Here is a 19263-nt window from a genome sequence, read left to right on the forward strand (position 1 = left end):
GTATCAAGAAGGGTGCTTAAATTGTTAGTGTCAGCTGACTTGCACTAGATGCTCAGGGTTGCTATGTAGATTTAAGCTTCTAGTTTTAGAATGAGTATCTTTGACTGGAAATAAAAATTTGGTGTGTGTGTTGTGCGCACCATGAAAATTGTTTTCTTAAACATGAAATGTGCTAATTGGAAACCATTGGTTTGAAGGTATGCGTGATAGCGGAGAGATGGTATTAGGTTGTCTTTGAGATATGACAAAATAAAGGAATGTTAGCATGAGCAATGACAAAGAAAATCCCTGATACTTAAGCCTGGAGTGAGTGGGAGTAGGAGGATTTTTGTCTGGTTTAGGAAACAGCCTTTGTAAGCACCTGTTTCTTAATAGTTGCCTGAGAAACTTGGCATAATTAATGCAATTAATTCAGTCTTCATTTAATGTTAGTTCTTAAATATAGACTACAGCAATAGACTGCCTTCCTAAGTTGGCAGTGACATTAATTGCCTCAGCTATACCTGTATTTCTCTCAGTGTGAAACAAGAATGGATGATGAAATCCTTACTATAATGGAGATCTGACTGCCTTGATTGCCATCTGTTCTTCATGTGTAACTTCTGGCTTGGTTTCAGACAGTCAGTTTGGTTGGTCAGTTCAAGACTGCAGTTCTTAAGACATGTATGTGCTTGATTTTAGGCACAGATAATGATCTGAACTTACTCATGGAAGATAGAGTAAGTTATGGTAGTGTTTTGGTAGCTGAGACTTTTGTAAAATGCCTTTCAGTTGTCAGTCCCCGGAGGACCTTGGATATATAGCAGGAAAGAGGAAGTAATGCAGTTAGCATGTCTGATCTCTTGGTTTAAGTATGAAGTGTATGTCTTGTCTGTTTATATTGAAGGCATCAATTCTGATACATTGATCAAAAATAAAGGGGGCTTGTTTATGATATTCATTCCAGATGTTATTTAAGAATCTGGAATGAAACTATTTCTGATTTTGTGTGATAGGTAAAGTCTATACATAAGCAGAATAATTTGGGAATGTGTATTCAACATAATTACTTCCTTTTTGAGGCATTGCATGTTTTCTTAATTGTGCTGTTCAAAATATGGGTGCTTTTAAGTAGTATGTGAGGAAATGCATGCCTACATAAATGGCTTTTTGTAAGGTACTTCGAGTGTGGAGTGTGCAGAGGTAGGTTCTTTCCCCATTCTCGGGAGTAAAAAGTTGAATTGCTGTTCTTAGAGACTAGCATAGTTTGCCTCAAAACATATTACCCCAAATTGATATAAAGTATATTGGGCCTAAGTGAAGAGGTTAGTTGCTTTTGTGTTTGTTTTCCCACATCAGTTGAACAGATGGTTATTATTCTTTGAATGAATAGGCCTTGTTTAACTGCTTGGCTACAGTCGTGCTCTGTAACACTGTATATATAATATACTTCACTTTGTAAGAATTTATTTGCACCTTGTCTTAGGCAAATTTGTTTGTTTATTGTTCAGTTATGATATGGGTTGTTATTGTGGTCATAAAAACTATGCACAGCCTCTTAAAATCAGCATTTGAGGGATGGAGAGCAAAGAGATACACAGTTACGAAGTGTTTGTGTGGAACTGTGAATGGGAGGTATTTCAAAATGTGTCAGTTAAAGTTCCAAGCCTTGTCATGCTAGCATTTGTTGTTCGTGTATGTTTGTGTTAATTACTTTGCTCTTTGTAGTGTTCTGTTTAAGTAAAAAGTGATTTAAAATCTTTATAGAACTGCATTTCTGACTTTATACATATATGTTTATGGCTATCTTGCTTGTCATTGACTGTACTATAGACTGATAAAACCTACTAACAGTTTTTTTAAGAAGTGGTCATAGCTTCATAAATACCTAATATAAATTCAGCTGGACTTAAGGTGGAGGGAACTATAAGAATACATGTAATCAGGAATCATAGGAACATTGCTTCTCTTTGGAACAAGCCTCTGAAGCCAACTAGTTGTACATTTTATAGTAGCAGACAGATCTGTAAACCTTGATGTGAAAGGTGTTCCCATATTTTTAATAGATATTTTTGAGTTGGAGTACTGTGGAGTAGGCTTTCCTGCAAATACTTACCAAATCATATTCTTCTGTTTTTAAAACAATAGGAAAATTAGTCCAGAAAATTAATAGTAGAATCTGCATCTCTGTTTTTCTCCCAGGTAGGAATGGGGGAGGGGAAGTTACCTTTTCCAGATTCAAATGTAGTCTTGAAAAAGTGTCATCGAGTACCCAAGAGGTTACTGTATCATTCTTCACCCCCTTCCCATTCTCAGACTGCTTTTTTTTTTCTGGCAACTTAAATATTTTACTAGTCTGTATGTGAGTCTTTTAATTATATTTAGAAAAATGCAGTTCAGTATCTTAATGTTCTTTTTGAAGTGTCTTGCTTTTCTGGGTGTGTCATGATGCTTAGGACTTATCATAGATTTGCAGGCTGTGATTTATAACTGCTTTAGAAATCTAGTTGTCTTTCCAGAAACATCTTGTCAAATCTTAATCTATCCTTGCCTTTTATGATTTGAAAATGATAGAAAGCAGTCTGCCTTTTACCTGAGCAGCTTTTGTTCAGACCTTTAAAATATCATTTTAGTAAGTCTGTCTCCATAATACTCCCTTTCTTTTCCTGTTTTATTTAGTGTGTATGGGTGTAAGATGTAAGGGATCTTATTCTATTAAAGAAATCAAAATGCTGATTAAAAGTTCTTAAGACTCAACAAGTTGAGGAAGGTGTCTTCCATATAAGTATTAAGTATTCAGTCAGCTTTGCAAATAGAAGCATAAGGAAATTTCAGTTATAACTAAGACAAGTTAGTGTAAGTGAAGTCCTTGCTGACTGATAAGTGATTCAGTACCCTGGCTGGTGTAAATTCCAGTACTGATCAACAACATCCATTTTGCAAAACTACCTATGAAGTTGATCTTGCATTGATATAAGCAATTCTTGTAGAATGGTTAAAGGTATATTAATGGTACACCAAACTCCTTATGGATTATAATTCTATTAAGGGCGTATTTATTATCTATACACTGAACCGATAGATTTTTCTCCGGAGATATTCTTCTGTTGCTGTCTGTAGAAGCACTGTGTCAGGGTGATGTGATAAAAATTTTAGCATTGCTGCACATGTCATAACTGTTTTCAGGAGCTTAGTTGTGTACTTTTGGTCAATAAACATAGGAAATTCCATGAATAATTGCGGACGGCTGCTTGACAGTAGGGAATATCTTATCTTCAAAATAACAAGCTCTTTCTGAATGAGCACATAATTCTGCATTTTAGCAGAACATTTTCCCTGAATTTAGCAGAATACTGGAAGGAGCAATGTTAATGTTTGGACTCTGAAATAGTGAGGAGAAAATTGCATTTTTACTGGTGTCTGAGATGATGTGTGATGTTGCAGTGCTCCTACCCTTTCCTAAAATCCTTGCTACCTGTGAAGATGGTTTTAGAGTGACACAGAATAGTAGGTGAAAAGAACATGAATGTCCCCAGGAGGTATCGCCATTGTGTTCAATTTTTAGATTTTCATTTCTCTGTGGTCTTATCTGTATGTTGTACATGTCGGGCGCATTGCTGGTATGTGTTTTGGGACTTTTATTTATTATTTTTAAGGGAGAAGCTATGGGTTTTTTTTGTTGCCAAGCTGTCTAGCAACAGTAGTAGTTCTGGAGATTGATGTCAAGATGCATTAAAAGCATATATATATTACGTCTTATGCTGAAAATTTGATTTTAAAAAAGCAAAAAAAAAACCCCAGTCTGAGAAGACCCATTGCTCGCAATTCTCTGAGACATCTAAGTATGCCTGATTAACAGGTAGATTAAAGTAAAAATGTTCAACTTTTTGCACCAAGCACCACTACAGGAAAATGACTGGCTTATATACTGCTCAGCAAGTAACAGTGAGGCTTAATAGTAAATGCAGTACATAACTCTTGAATTTTTTAAATTACTTTAGGGATGGTAGAGAAGTTGAATGAAATTCTTACTTCCCTTAATGGAACAAATCTTACTTTGATATCAATATGAATAATAATACTGTCTGACACATAAGTCACTGGATTAAATCTACGTAAATGTGGTAGCATCCTATTCTGTTACGCTCTCAATCTGCTACAAAAATGAACTGCTGATCTTAAGTTCTCTTTTTTAAAAAAGAAAAAACAAATTCAACTTTGAATTAGTACTCCTTCGAGCACAGGTGATGCTTTCTCAACAACTCTCCAGAACTTATTATTTTAAGGTACTCTTTGTCTTGGTAAGAAATGAAAAATAAACTTGAGAGGGTTTTTTTAATGCATCTACTTGGAGCCTTTGAACTGATGTTTTACTGATGCATATTTGTTGCTTGCTTAAGATTGGACTTTTAGTAGGACCTGATAAAATTGTACTTACTTAGTAACAATAGCTGAAACACATTTGAATGAAGTAACTGAACTTAATTTTGTATATAGTTTAGAATATTTTCTAACTTTTGTTTTAAACAGAAATAAGCTCTAAATAATTGGGTGGGTGGTTTTTGTTTTGTTTAATTAAGTAGTTGGTATTGCATTTTCACTGCTGCTTGATTTTGTGTTTGTAGAGCCAGAATGAAGACTGGGGAGGTTTGTCTGAGGATATCTTATGATTAAGAGCACTCTAGGGCATTAGCCCTTTTGACCCCCATCTAAATGATTGGTAACTACCAAGTTTACCATTTTGGTGGCATGGATTAAATGGGTGCTATGCAAAGACTGCTGCACGTGTAATTAAGTCCTTGCAAGGGTAAACAGAAAATGGGTGATGGGCTTAACTTTCTGCAACACTTGCATGATGGTCTTTGAAGAGTGCTTTGAGTGTTCCCTTTCATTTTCCTTTGTTTACTAACCGCATCAACTTGAAGTGTCTGACGACTTCTAGCTTTCTTTGGTGTTGATAATTAAGTGGGATAATGCAAGTTAGAGAAACGATTACCAAAACTAATAACTAAACAGATGTTTGGCTTTGTTTACTTACAATCAACCCATGTAAATGTGTATTTACTGGAAAATGAGCTTTTTACATCTGCTGTGCAAAGAAAATGGGCCCTAAAAAGACTGGGTGCTGCTGCAATTGACTGTATATCAAGTGCCGGATGCTGCATGACAGAACAAAGCTTATTTGCATATATAGTGCATTGCAACATATTTTTTGTCCAGAGCATAAGCGGAATACATTGTGGCAGTCCTACTAATAAAGGTAAGATTTTATTTTACATAAGGCAAGTTTAAAACACACGTGAAAATGATTTGCTGGAGAAAACTTAGTCTGCTGCTTATTTGATACAATGATGAACAAGTAGTTCAGTAAACAAATTGGCTTTTGTAAGGTGGAACTACAGTAATAGATCTAATTTCATATGCAGCTTTATAAACATCAGGATTTAGTTTCCAGACAAAAGAAAATTCTTATAATAGACAAAAATATTTTGTAATATGTTCAAAATCAAATTCACTGTTGGTGTATGGGTATTTTTACCATTTAAAAGTTACCTAGTATATGATACAGCTGTCGATCCATGTTGGGGAGTGGCTAATAACCTGCTTGCGTATTAGACTTGTAGAATTAGGGCAGTCAACGAGTCATTTGTTCAAAATACAATCTCTTATATGAGTTTGGACATACTCTAAAATAATGATGAGAAAACCTAAGTGCTCGGGCTTGATCCACACCCCCCCCCCCCCCCAGTTTTCCTTCCCCATGTTTACTGTTCTTTTTCCTGTTTATGGTAACAAGTTCATGTATGAAAAGTATGATTCTCATGGTGAGATTAGTATTAATACTGTAAAACTTTCCTTGTAATTAAAACTTTTAAAAGTATATATGTTGTTTGGGACCTATGCTGAACAGAACTTTTGCTTAGGAGTCTTCATCTTTTTTTTGTTGTCTTAGCTACAAAAAGCCATTCTGGAACATGCAAGCTCAGGCCTAGAGAATTCTGTGTGACTCCAGTCTCCATACTTGTCTGCAGTATGTCTCTGATTAATTCTATGTATGGGCACAGTTTTAGGTGAAGAAACGTGCTTTGCCCCCATTAATTTAAACACAGTGGCGTTACTAGATGCCCATGGGATGCTTCTTCCTGGCCTGTGTTGTTCCCTGGAAGGAGTGAAAGAATAGCTGCTGTGTACAGAGCTTAGTTTACATGGTTGGCATGACGCCACAGAATGTGGAGAAAGAGGGATGGCATGGGAGAGGTAGATGGTTGTATATAACAGATGGGGATAGTTTGCCTGCTGGAAGAAACTTCTCCTTGTATATTGGAATGAAGATCATCTGTAGTGAAAAAATACTTCCTCAGGTAAAGGAGGTTATCTTTGAGCAAGGGGAGGAATTTGACTCATACAGCTTCTGTGCTTGGATTAACCTGATATTTAACAGATTATACAGCTTCAGATTACTTAATCTGTGTTACTCTATCAAGCATAAACAAGCACTAAAGGAGAACAATTTGGGGTTTTTCTCCGTTTCAGAGAGATTTGCTTGTAAATTTAAGGTAAACCCTGTATAATGTTGAAAAACCTAGAATGGTATACAATTAGGGTGAAATCTTTTTATTGTACACTCAGGTTCTACTGAATAGAATTTATGCATTCTATCAAAAGCAGTTTACAGGCGGTAAAGTCATGGACTTGAGTCAGGGTGCAGTTTCCTCATCACCTAAAATAATGCTGACAGTGTCTTTTGTTGAGAAGGATGGATCCATTCCTGCCGCCACCTTTGTGGAGGCACTTGTGTTCACTTGCCCTGTGATTATGTGGTTCCTAGCTTCTTAGCTAAAATCTGAGAATATGCAGGAGGGCATGAGGGAAGTGCCAGGAGGAGGAAAGTAGAGGCATTGAAAAAGGAAGTAAAAGGCAGCTTCTTTCAGAGGCAGCCAGGACTTTTGCTAAAGCAACTTAAATTACACTGGGAATTGTTAAAAATAAATGTAATTTAAGTGTTTTAAAAAGCCAGTGTTCCCCACATGTCTTCGTTCATGTCTGCTGTGAGCCCCCAAGTCAGCTAGCATAGTTAGATAAGTTCTGATTCACCTGTCTTGTGCTGCACCCCTCCTTTTGACCTGAGTCATAGGAGTGTGGCAAGGAGCTTCCGCAGTGGTGGTATTGACTTACGGAGTTTTCAGTTGTCCTTTCCCTCCCTCTTTCCTTTTGTGGCAGCGAAACTATTTATGTGACCATTCTAGAACTAGATTTCAGATCCATTTGAACTGATCCAGTTTAAATTGCTTATTTCTAAACACATATAGTCAGCAGCTTTTCTGTGTTTATAATTTGGCCCTGCAAACATTTATCCAAACAACTGTTAGAAGGCAAAGTGCTGCAGAACAGGAAGGAAGGGGAATGCTTAAATGCCATTGCCATGGAAGCTGAATGATACTGGTCATGACATGGTTTGTTGCAGCAGTATATTCTGGTCATACCTTCAAAGATAAAGCCCTGCAGTTTAAGAAATGGTCCTTAAGGAAAGGGGAGTAAGTAATGTAAACCTGTAGGTGCAGCGCTGGAAGAAAATGGAAGAAAACATTAATGAATTCTTACATGTGTAGTTTGGCAAACTGCCAAACATACAGACACTGTGAGATTATCTGATAGAGACCTCAGTGATTGTAATAATTTTGGCTCTAGCTTCACAATACAAATCATTCAGCAGTAGTATTTGCTTAAAGCATTTGTGGTTTTGTGGTAAGGAAGTGGAGCCTTCAGTGGATGCTTAGAACCATCCTTACCCTTAAAGATTAGACCGTCAATTCTTCATAGCTCACAGTGTAGCAACTGATTGGCAGGTATAAACCACTGCCTCCTGGAGTGATTACCACCTCTGATCGAGCAGATTGGAATAGCAATGAAGAAGCAGGAAGCATCTGCTATTATCCAGTTACAGTACATGAAGTTTCCACTGATATTTTCACTTCTGCTTTTGAGAAGGAAGCAGGCAGGCAGGCTGACCACTGCTGATCTTATGTCATATTCTTCTGCTCTGGTCTATTGAGGTGATGTTTCAGAGCCAAAGTGTTTGCATATGGTAGGAGTTGAATAACATTTGCATGACAACTGTTGCTGTTTCAGACTCTGGTTGAGTAATGTGTTGACTAATTTACACTGATCTTGAAGATTTGTTTTGTTCTCTGTATAGGAAGCTGCAGACAAGATCTTGACCTGGAGTTGGCATTGACATAGGATTGTTTTTTGGTTTTGAGCAGCATCATAGTTAATATTTGTCTCTGAACATGTTCAAGACCTCATGGGTGTTTCTAGGTTCTCTGAGAAAACATCTTGCACTCCTTTCAAAGTAGAGTTTTCTCAATAACCATGTAATTGGTGTTTCTGAATAGTCAGCTAACCAAGGATTGGGAAGTGGGCACTCTACTGTTTTGAAATCCCTGAAGAGGCAAGTGAACAGCGGCAATTTCCTAAAGCAGCCTTTATTAAAAATATTTCCTAATAAAGACTCAGAAGTAGAGTGTAAAAGTAGTTGCTTCTGAAGCATTGCTAAAAAAGCGCTTGTTAAGTGTCAATCGCTTCCTACTGTAAGAATTTCATATTTCTAAATAGAAACGCTCGTCCCTCTCTTTTCTCCATAGCCTGTTTCCTTAGAATTGTTCGCAAACTGCTGCGCACTCCACAGCCCCACATCTTGTTTGTGGTTCTAGCTTGGGGTTTGTTTAGATGCTGAGGGAGAGGGGAGCTAATCCTTTATCAAAAGGTAACAGTTGTAATTTTTACCTGCAGCCTAACATGGATTGCCTTCATAGAGTTTGTGCTGGTTTTGATGGGAAAGAAGTTAAAACAAAAGCCTAAGCAAACTTTCCCTGAAAAAGAAGGCATGACAAATATTCATGAAGTCTGTGTCACTCCTGTGTGATATTGTCAGTAATATGGCAGCACTGCAAAACACTGAACTTGGGTCAGTTTGGTGTAGGCATAAAAATTTCCTTGTCTTTCTCTTGCCTGAGGTAATAAACTGTTTTCTTGTCCACTACAGACGTGAAATAGCATAAACTGCAGCAAGAAAATAATTTCAAAGTAGATCTTAGGCAAATTTTCCAGTGGTGATGATAACGAAGCATTTAAGTGGATTGCTTCGGGGGCATTAAAAAGCTTCCATCACTGGATGCCTTTACCAGATTAAATATCTCTCAGGAATGTTATAGGTGTGCTGTTTGGGGGACTGGATTAAATGAAGTCACTTCTAATTTTCGTTTTAATTATGATTTTTAATTAGGTTGGGTCATGACAAAGTTGGCTGAGGAAAATGTCAGTTGGGTTGGGCTAGCTAAATGGTCTGTTCACTCAAATCAACTCTACCATTTTTATAATTTAAAAATCTCTAATGACTCAGGCTGCCAATTTCAGAGGGTATTATTAGCTTTTTAAAATGAGTTGTAAACACAGATGTCAGTTTGAAAAAGATGAGTTCTAGTAACTTTAAAATACTGTGGAATTGCAATGTGCAGCTTGTACTGTAGAGCTAGTACTGCTTTGGCAAAGCTCGGATCTAAGACCTAGCTATGTATTAAAGTCAGGTAAACATTTTATGTCCAAATTTTTTCAGTGATAATTTTTCAGAGGTAGTATTTCATGTTAGTTTGCCACTGTGTTGTGCTGTAAGGATACCATTGCCTCTTCCCTAGCTGCTAGATCAACTCATTTCTAAATGCATTAGATCTAGATAGCTGGCGATCTTAAGGGCATGCTTCACAAGCTCACATGTTTTCTGAGGTCTGCAGAGTCCTACAGAAGGTGGGCAAGGTGGTCTAGATACTGGTTGTAGGAGCTGCTGGCATCTGTCCTTTCAGCCAAATTGTCTTTTCTGGTATTCAAACTAGCAGGCTAACTGCTCTGGAGACAATGTGGCAGGGAAGACAGTAAAAACAAAACAAAAACCCAACAAACTAAGATTAACAAGTCATAGTTTCAGCTTATGAGATACTGTAGTTCTGTGATGGAAAATAATGTAGCAAAACTTTATTTTCCTTTCTGTTGTTTGTCAGGCAGCCCACAGTGCCAGACCCTCTGAGCGTGATTGTCTTGGATGTCCTCCTCAGAGGTCATACTGAAATTGCAGTGTTTTCCATCCCACAGTATTGCTGTGATATCACTTCATATTTCAGTTACTGATGTCTTCCATTTAGTCTTTTAGATTCACCTTTACAATGTCAGTTTATTGCTAGTTTAGTTGCAGGTGGTGTTTACATGGTCTATAAGCTAAAAAGCCTACAGGAGCCAAATAACCACTTTCTTCCTATTGTTACCTGACAGTTTATCTTGCTTTATCAGTAGATAATAATTTTCTGTTAAGATGAGACACTAATCCCATAACAGTAATTTGAGTTGATCATCTAATTTTGTGTACCAGGGTTTTCTCATCAAAGACAGTTAATGCCTCAAGTTCTAAACCATTGAAAATATGCATAGGGCAGGGAATACCCTAGGGGTGTGTGGGAGAGTAGAACTTTGGAAACTACTGAAAGGTAACAAGTGGGTTAACATGAAATGAATACTTCCATGTCCTTATTTGTTTGAACCAGTGGTGTAAAAGGGAACATGGTCAGCACTGCCAGGCCAAAGTGTACTAAAGAATGTGTGCAGCCTTGGATAATCTTTGAACACAACAAGAATGAATTGTAATCAACTTTGTAAGAGTGCTAGAAAATGAGCTGCTCTCATACTTTCTGTCCAGAGAGCTAGTGTAAAATTAAGGTGAAATCTGTTACCAGGCATTTCAGTGAAGACAGCAACTTTGCTGGCTCCAGGTCTCCAAGGGTGTGAAACACTGGAAGACGTGAGTTGTCTTCATGCATACATATCATGCCAACAGTTTAAGTGTCAGAGACAGGGACAGGACAGGGGCAGAGCAGTTGACGTCATCTACCTGGACTTGTGCAAAGCATTTGACACTGTCCTGCACAACATCCTTGTCTCTAAATTGGAGAGACACCAATTTGAGAGATGGACCACTCAGTGGATAAAGAACTGTCTGGATGGCCGCACGCAAAGAGTTGTGGTAAATGGCTCAATGTCCAGTTGGAGAACAGTAACGAGTGGTGTTCCTCAGGGATCAGTGTTGAGACCTGTCTTGTTCAACATCTTTGTCGGCGACATGGACAGTGGGATTGAGTGCGCCCTCAGCAAGTTTGCCGACGACACCAAGCTGTGTGGTTCGGTTGATACGCTGGAGGGAAGGGATGCCATCCAGAGGGACCTTGGCATGCTTGTGAGGTGGGACCATGCCAACCTGATGAAGTTTAACGGAGACAGGTGCCAGGTCCTGCACCTGGGTTGGGGCATTCCCAGGCACTGCTACAGGTTGGGCAGAGAAGAGATTCAGAGCAGCCCTGCAGAAAAGTGCTTGGGGGTGCTGGTTGACAAGAAGCTTAACATGAACTGGCAGTGTGTGCTTGCAGCCCAGAAAGCCAACCGTATCCTGGGCTGCATCAAAAGAAGCGTGACCAGCAGGTCAAAGGAGGTGATCCTGCCCCTCTACTCTGCCCTTGTGAGACCTCACCTGGAGTACTGTGCACAGTTATAGTGTTCTTAACATAAAAAGGACATGGAGCTGTTGGAGCAAGTCCAAGGAGGGCCACGAGGTTGATAAGGGGGCTGGGTCACCTCCCGTATGAAGACAGGCTGAGGAAGTTGGTGCTGTTCAGCCTGGAGAAGAGAAGGCTGCGTGGAGACCTCATAGCAGCCTTCCAGTATCTGAAGGGGGTCTATAAGGATGCTGGGGAAGGACTCTTCCTTAGGGACTGTACTGGTAGGACAAGGGGTAATGGGTTCAAACTAAAACAGGGGAAGTTTAGATTAGATATAAGGAAGAAGTTCTTTACAGTGAGGGTGGTGAGGCACTGGAATGGGTTGCCCAAGGAAGTTGTGGATGCTCCATTCCTGGCGGTGTTCAAGGCCAGGTTGGGCAGAGCCTTGGGCAACATGGTTTAGTGCGAGGTGCCCCTGCCCATGGCAGGGGGGTTGGAACTAGATGATCTTGAGGTCCTTTCCAACCCTAAATATTCTATGATTCTATGAAGCATAAGTTTTCTGTAAGCATCTCTAGGGATTTTTTTTGTCTATGGAAGCTCCAGCAGTGCTAGAGTTAATACATTCTTTTTTTAGTCAAAACTCCTACTCCTTGGAGCCAGTACTGTATGCTCCCCATCATGCAATGCCTTTTCCAGTTAGTAATATGCCTCAATATCTTGTTTTTAATGTAGGCTGGCACTTATGTGCAGTATAGGAGGTTTTAAGAGTAAAAATTCACATTTGTAATTTTGTATTATACACCAAATTCTTCTGAATTCTACCCTAAAAAAATCACAGCAGACTTCTTACAACGTATTTGTGACTGTCACTAGGCATTAGGTGCTATTATTTTATGAACTACTGGATTTGTAGTTGGCTTGATCAGAATAATTTTAACTACTGTGGAATAATGTCCATATTACTGATAGTGAAAAGTGGTATAAATCCTGTAAATCTTCTAGGATATTCTTGTTGTGCTTTTTTGTAATTGGAGATTAGAATTTTAAACTATGTAAGCTTGAATGTGTGAATAAACTGAGATAACACAGAAGAAATTGTTAGGTCTAGAAGTCTTGTAACACTTCTATAATTTTGGGAGCGGGACCTTCAACCTAAAATAGGTTGAAGATTTTAATTGGTACATCATGAAAGATTAGTAACTGATATGTAGAGAGTTGCGGTTTGTGTGTGTCCCCCTCCCTCTTTTTTTTTTCCCCATGTCTAATGGGCATACTCCTAAATTGCTATTACTCTATCAAAAATGCCCTCATCTGTCTTCAGGACACTGATTTTAATACAGAAAATTGAGTGTTGCTTGCTTTCTAACTCATCTTTCAACAAATTGCATACTAATGTTCATGCTAATCATACAAGAGAGTATTAAGTGGCATAATCAAAAGTAAAGGAAACTGTCTGCTGAGAAACATGTCTGAGAGAACTCCCGTTTTTTAAACAGGGACTCTTTTACAGATAGTGCCAAGTAACACCACTGCTGTACTACCCTGCCATGGTGCTGCTCACAACTGTTTTCTAGAGGCCTGTAAACAATGCGTGTTTATCAGAGCAGATTTGGTGTGTGATGTCAAAACTTCACTTAGCCCAGTGCCTGGGCTGTTTCTGACAGTAGCCAATAGTCAATGGCTACTGAAGAGGCTAGAATGGAGCAAATACATAGGGTGGTCCATCTCTTGGAACAGTATCTCAGCTTCAAATAAGTTTTGGCTGAGAAGAAACTGAGCTTACGTAATACGGTAATTATGAAGTTGTCCTGTATGTTGTTGGACCCAGCATGCAAGTATAGGGGGGGTAAAATGATGGTGTCATGTGTTGACCCCCACTCCAGAAGTCTAGAGTAGTCAAAAATACAGTATTGTATTTATGTGTCAAATGTCTTTTTCATGTCAGAGATACAGTAGATAGTATTTTTGTTTTCTTGCATATCTCTCCACCTTTTTATTATGTATAAGAATATGTACATTTCTTTTGTAGCCACGTCATGAATACTTTAATGTCCCAGTGTACTAAATGGCTTCATTCATCATGCATGCAGAATTTCAGAGGAGATAGACCTGTGACTTACTCATGACAGAACATTATCATCAGCTTGGTGAATCCAGTCATCTTGAATCTAACAGAATGCCACAACCATTCTCCGCTGTTGTACTTTCCTCTTCCCCCTCTGTTTTACAGTGTTGTCTCTTCACATGTCTCATTTCAACAGAACTTGTGCTTGTTGGCATATGGTTTTAACTTTTTTATTGTGTGTAAGCTTGAAGTCTTTTGCTTAAAAGTTCTGTAGAATTTTCCGAGCTAAACATCTATATACTGCAACACTTATACTGTAACATTACTTGACCTGTGTTTATCTTGCAAATAAGTTGTGGTGGTATTTAAACATACACTTAAAACCTGTAGATTAAGTTAATATTTACAGAGAAACTAGTGAAGGAGCAGTAGTATGCGAACTGTGTATACACACAAGTATTAAATGACGTTACACAGAATTCTACACAGACCTTGCATCTTAATTCAAGATGCGCACAGCAATATAATTTTATGAAACCTCCTTATGAAGAGGAGGAAGGCAGAATCGATATGGGCAGAAAGAATGACAGGTAAATCCGAAGTTGCAAAATTTGTATTTAATTGTTCAAACATTTTTGTGAGTAGTTGAAAAATTGCTGCTATTGAAGGAGAGAACAAGCTCATTGCTTTACAAATGGCTAGGGTTGGAAAGATTTTTTTTTTTTTTTTTTTTAAGTCCATTAACAGCATACTTGAAAAATGTCACCTTCAATTGGCATTTCCAGTTTTAAGTGCAGACTACCTTGTATATCAGAGAACTGCCACAAGGATGAATATAAGTGCCATTCAATTAAAAAGTAAAGGCAGAGAGAGAGGGCATGTATTGAATCCTTTGTTTGCCTAGAAGAGGAGAAGAATTTGTAACCTAAAACCAGTGCTGGTTTTGAAAATTGTTTAAATGTAATTAGCAAGGAGGTTAACCACAAACAGCTAGTTGCATGTACTATATGTGGTAATGCACTACCTTTCAAATATTAAACTGACAGAAAAATGGGAGATTTAGGGGATTAGACAAAAGATCTGGACTAGACTTGCAGCATTCAGAAATCTTAGGAAACAAGATCATAGGAGTGGCTTTCCACTTCCAAGTTTGCCTTTTTTCTGTAAGACATTAACAATGTGTTTGAATGTCTGGTTAATGCTGCTTTAGCCTGCATTATTTCATGCCTGTTGGCTTAAAATGCTGTGCATTGAGCTGTAATGAGATGCTGTTTTTCTTGTTATCTGTATACAGCTGCTTGCTTCTAAATGACTAGGTAATGAATTAGCTTTCCTGGCATGTTTGAAATAAAGTATTGCATGCACTTTTGTCTCATGTGGATGACTTTTTTTCCTCATCTGTGTTCTGATATATTTCAAATTTGCATTGTTTGCCTGGGGTGATTCTGAGCTGCAGGTAGTGTATAATACCAGAGAATGCTTTCCATAACAATTGGCTAAAATGTTTGACACTTCCTAAAAAAAATAACGTGAACAAAACATAAGTCATTCTACTTGTTTCTTAAAAGTCATAATTGATGAAATTATTCCTCTAACAAAACACATGAGCCTTCAGGTGTTCCTTGAGATTGTATTGTTGCTGTGCGAATAAGAAGGCATGTCTGCCTCAAGTTTACTGCTGTAGTAGTAAAAAATTAAAGTCTTACCGAGTTTTACTGGTGAGAGATCTGGGGGCAAGTAGCCAATGTCCTTGAAATACATTGTTTTAAATTAGTTGTTAGCCAATTACCTTGATTTTCTTGAAGAAATTTAACCTTTAAGTATATGCCTGGTGAATATTACCCACAACTTTGAATTGACAGTGGGGCCAATAATACTGAACTGCTCTAAAGATAGTAGCAGCAGTGCACTGTGTTTCTTCATAGCTATAGAGCAACTTTTCAGGTCATTCAGTAAATACTCTGTTTTACCACTGAGTAACTGTAAGTATCCACTGCTGTCTAATCAATTCTGAATTGTGAAGTTGTTTTAGTGCAAATGTTCTCAAGACCCTGAAATGCTTGAGAAGTTACATTCTGTTGTCACTTCTATTGCTATAGTTAAGAATGTAGGATTTTGGGGGTTTTTTTGAGTAAAATGCTTTATGTTGGTGGATAGGGGAGATGCATGTCCTCTAAAATGAATGCAACAGAGTAATCTGGGAATAGAATATGGCAGGTTATATTCAAAATGTTACAAAGCCTTTTCTTCAATCAGTGTCTCTTTTGGGGGATTTGTTTTAAAATACCCATGTAAATCTTTAATCCTGCCATCCTGTCTGGCTTTGGCAAGGTCACTGCAGTTCTAAGAATATTTAAATATTGCATCAGTGAGGAAAAAAACACAACATCGTTAATATAAGATACAAGTATCTTGTTTCCAGTTTTAACTTTCCTTTTTCTTGCAACTTCTTATTTGCTGCTGGATTTTGGAAGCCATCTCAAAGTGTTCAGAGGTGGCCTGTTCCAAGCACTGACTGACTTTTAAATGAAGTTGCCTTTAAAATATGGCTTGTTCTTTCAATACTAAATCACCTTATACATGAACTGAATGAGGATTGTGAACTTGATCATTTTGTGCTACATAGTCGAGGTTGATAAAGACAATGTTCTGGTGTTGTTTGCAGGATCTAAAATGTTTAATTATGTCTTTTGCTGACACTGTTTTTCTAATATTTAGAAAGCAGTTGAAAAATAATTTGCTGCCTTAACTGTTATCTGCCTTTTTTTCTGCCTCATGACATGTCTTGGTTTAGGATGCTAAAGTAAGTTTATTCAGACTGCGGATACTAAAACTGTTTGTTTCCATAAGGACACAGTATCCCTTTTTATTTGATATTGTTAACAATTATGGAAAAGCACAGCCTAAGTATTTCTAATTAAACTACTTCCCCCCCCCCCCCGATGCTATAGGAATAATGAGTACAACACTGATGATAATGCTTTGCAGTGTTGTATTAAACAACTTGCTCTGAATCTAAGCAAAGCTATTTGAGATTAGAATTAACTTAAAACTTTATGCTTGGTGTGGAATAATACCATTCCAATCCTGGCAATTCCTCCACTTCTGTAGGGGTCAATTTATGGACGCCAGCTGTACCAAGTACCTTGACCTGGTTTTATGAACTATGTATGGGAGCAGTGTAAAAGAATAAAATAAAATAAAAAAAAAAATCTCCTAGGAAGAGTTTAAGGGATACTGTATCTTAGTTGCATAAGTCATTTCATTCATCCATTTATTCATTGTTCCCTAACAGATTTTTGAGACCCATGAAGCAATTCACCACAAAAATCATTGACTCCATTGCAAGATGCTTCCCCATCCCTCCCCAATTCGTGTGTTTGTTACTGGGTTGTGATTTGTTCCCTGCTGGTACATCTGAAATGCTTTATTTTTATTGCACTTAAGGGCAATAAAATCTACCAGCGATACCTCTGAACCCCGGCAATCCAATTAACAGCGCTTTGAAAATTGCAGCTAATCCTGTGTTTGCAAACCGCAATAACTTCTTTATTTTCATGCCTTTCAGCTTTTCTTCTTTAATTAAGCATCTTTCATACTAACTCATATATGGTACTGTTCAGTAGAAGTGCAGGGTCCATTTACCACTGTCTCATATTTTCCCTCCGTAGGAAGCAGAGACCCCACGTAGTGTACTTGAAGAAATTGGATTGACATAAATCTTCAACTGATGACATCTCAATGTTTCATACTGTAAATGTTCACTGCCTTCATTGTAATGTTTAGCTAATGGTGTAAGATGCTGTTTGTCAGTATTACTGTTTTGCTAAGCTGCTTCATTTGGGCCTACAAGAAAAATACTCCTTTTTGAAAAGGGAACAAGAAATTAAAAGTCCAGAAATCATAAATCAAAGGGAATTACATTTAAATTGACTCAGTATCTCACGTCACTGCATTTATAGGAAAACTGCATTTGACTTCAATAAGTGTACTGTTTTTTATAAGCAAACTTGACTTCAGGAAATAAATGTATCATTATGACATAACATATCTAAATGAAAAGAAACTACGAAATGTTATGGTGTAGAAATTGTGTTTATGCAACCAAAGACTTTTGTTCATCTACATTTCAGTCACCAATTGTGATAATTCTGCTTATTTCAGTTGATGCATAAAGATTGGAAATGCCTGTTTACTACTGAATTTGTCATTATACCAAAGAATCCTGTTAGGATCTGCATATCACACTGGTAAAAACTGTTAAGGTGATACAGCTTTTGCAAGAAAACTGAAAACTGATCAACTCACTAGAAAAGAAGATGTAGTTAAGTGTAGCTACTGTGAGCAAAACTCTGCAAGTTTCTATTCTAAAAAGAGAATGCGTATAGTTAAAAAAAAGAAACTTTTTAAACTTAAAAACCTAATATTAGCTTGCTGTGCACATAAACACAAAAAAGGAGGTAGGCTTTCTGGCTGTATAGAGATGCATAATGAAAATTGGATACTTTTGAAGATGGGGAAGAAGGAGCTTTATAAAAGGGACTTTTTATTGTTTTCTTTCAAACTCTACAAATTAATTTGTATTATTGGTGTTTTATAGTTACGCTTTAATGCGTGTATAGGTACCTTAAAACCCCCAAATCCCACAGTAAGTGTCAATGTCATTTTAACTGCTTTTCTTGACTTACACCTTTAACTGTGGCCCATCCCTTACCACACTCCTGCGTGACGTACAGTTGAACCAACTAATTTGCAGTAAGAGCTTTTAAATACTAGATTTGTACAGCAGATTCACTGCAACTCATGTCAAATGTTAGCAAGTAATATTTTGACACTTGGAACAGCCAAACAGTAGTTATAAATGAAACCTGTTTCACTTGCTTGAGGGAATTAGATTCATGTATGCTTTTGAGGCAGTGCGCCACGCTTTGGACTAGCCAAATTCTGCTGTGCATCTGCATGGTCTCTGAGGAGGGAGAGCTGCTTCCCTCTCTTCCTCCCTCTCCAATAACTTCACTCTAGGAGTCAACATTTTGGCTTGTTCGCTTGTGTCAAGTAGTGCCACGTTTTCACAAACCTTAGCTTTGGCACTGTTGCTGGAAGCAGTCATGCACTGCTAGCATAAGCATTTACACAGCCATCTGGAGAGCCAGACTGGCAGCTTGATGCCATCTAGGTTAAATTTAACCCACTGGGACTGGCTCAGTGTTGCCACGGGTGAGCCTGTGATACAGATCCCAGTATAAATAAATGCATGGGGCAGCAGAAGGACAGTGCCAGAGAGGAGCCTGTGAACTCAAGGGTGGAATTTGTTTGCGTCGGCCCTTTCTGGGATTTAAACACACCAATTGCTGGAGACCGTTTCTATCCTAGGGCACACCAAGGCAGTGGTTTGCATTTCCCCAGTGCATGACCTGCAGGGGTAGGCGAGGGGAAAGTGGCAGCAGAATGACCCGTGTGTGAGCTTGAAGTGCTAAAATTACCTTAAATCAAATCTGAAGCAATTTTGTATGTATTAAACATGTTTTTAACGTTTACACTGTCACTTGTATGTGCTTGGCTGGATTAAGCTTTGTTGTGGTTGTGACAAACTGTTTGACATCTGTCTGTCACATTGGTTTAGTTGTAATAAATGTCCATTTTTACACCATTGCTGTGTGTTTATATGTAATTAGTTCT

At 38.0% G+C, this 19263-nt stretch overlaps 1 protein-coding gene across 13 annotated transcripts in view; it reads left to right on the forward strand.

The window, feature by feature from the left end:
* The window catches only part of AP1S2 (adaptor related protein complex 1 subunit sigma 2), a 33346-nt gene extending 14110 nt beyond the window's left edge, over nt 1–19236 (forward strand). For 3 of the 13 annotated variants that reach the window (XM_030472044.1, XM_030472061.1, XM_030472055.1), the window contains 2 exons: nt 16379–16387; nt 17256–19236. In XM_030472044.1, the coding sequence (XP_030327904.1) occupies nt 16379–16387; nt 17256–17303 (57 nt within the window). In that variant the 3' untranslated portion in view covers nt 17304–19236. Of the gene's footprint in view, nt 1–4604; nt 4700–5078; nt 5240–10299; nt 10339–13548; nt 15586–16378; nt 16388–17255 lie in introns of those variants that run through there. The other 10 variants (XM_032919782.1, XM_030472087.1, XR_003989473.1 and 7 more) reach the window with 9 other exon arrangements.
* Nucleotides 19237–19263: the final 27 nt, after the last annotated feature.

This window comes from Strigops habroptila, chromosome 2, assembly GCF_004027225.2.
Source record: "Strigops habroptila isolate Jane chromosome 2, bStrHab1.2.pri, whole genome shotgun sequence".
Lineage (NCBI taxonomy): Eukaryota > Metazoa > Chordata > Aves > Psittaciformes > Psittacidae > Strigops > Strigops habroptila.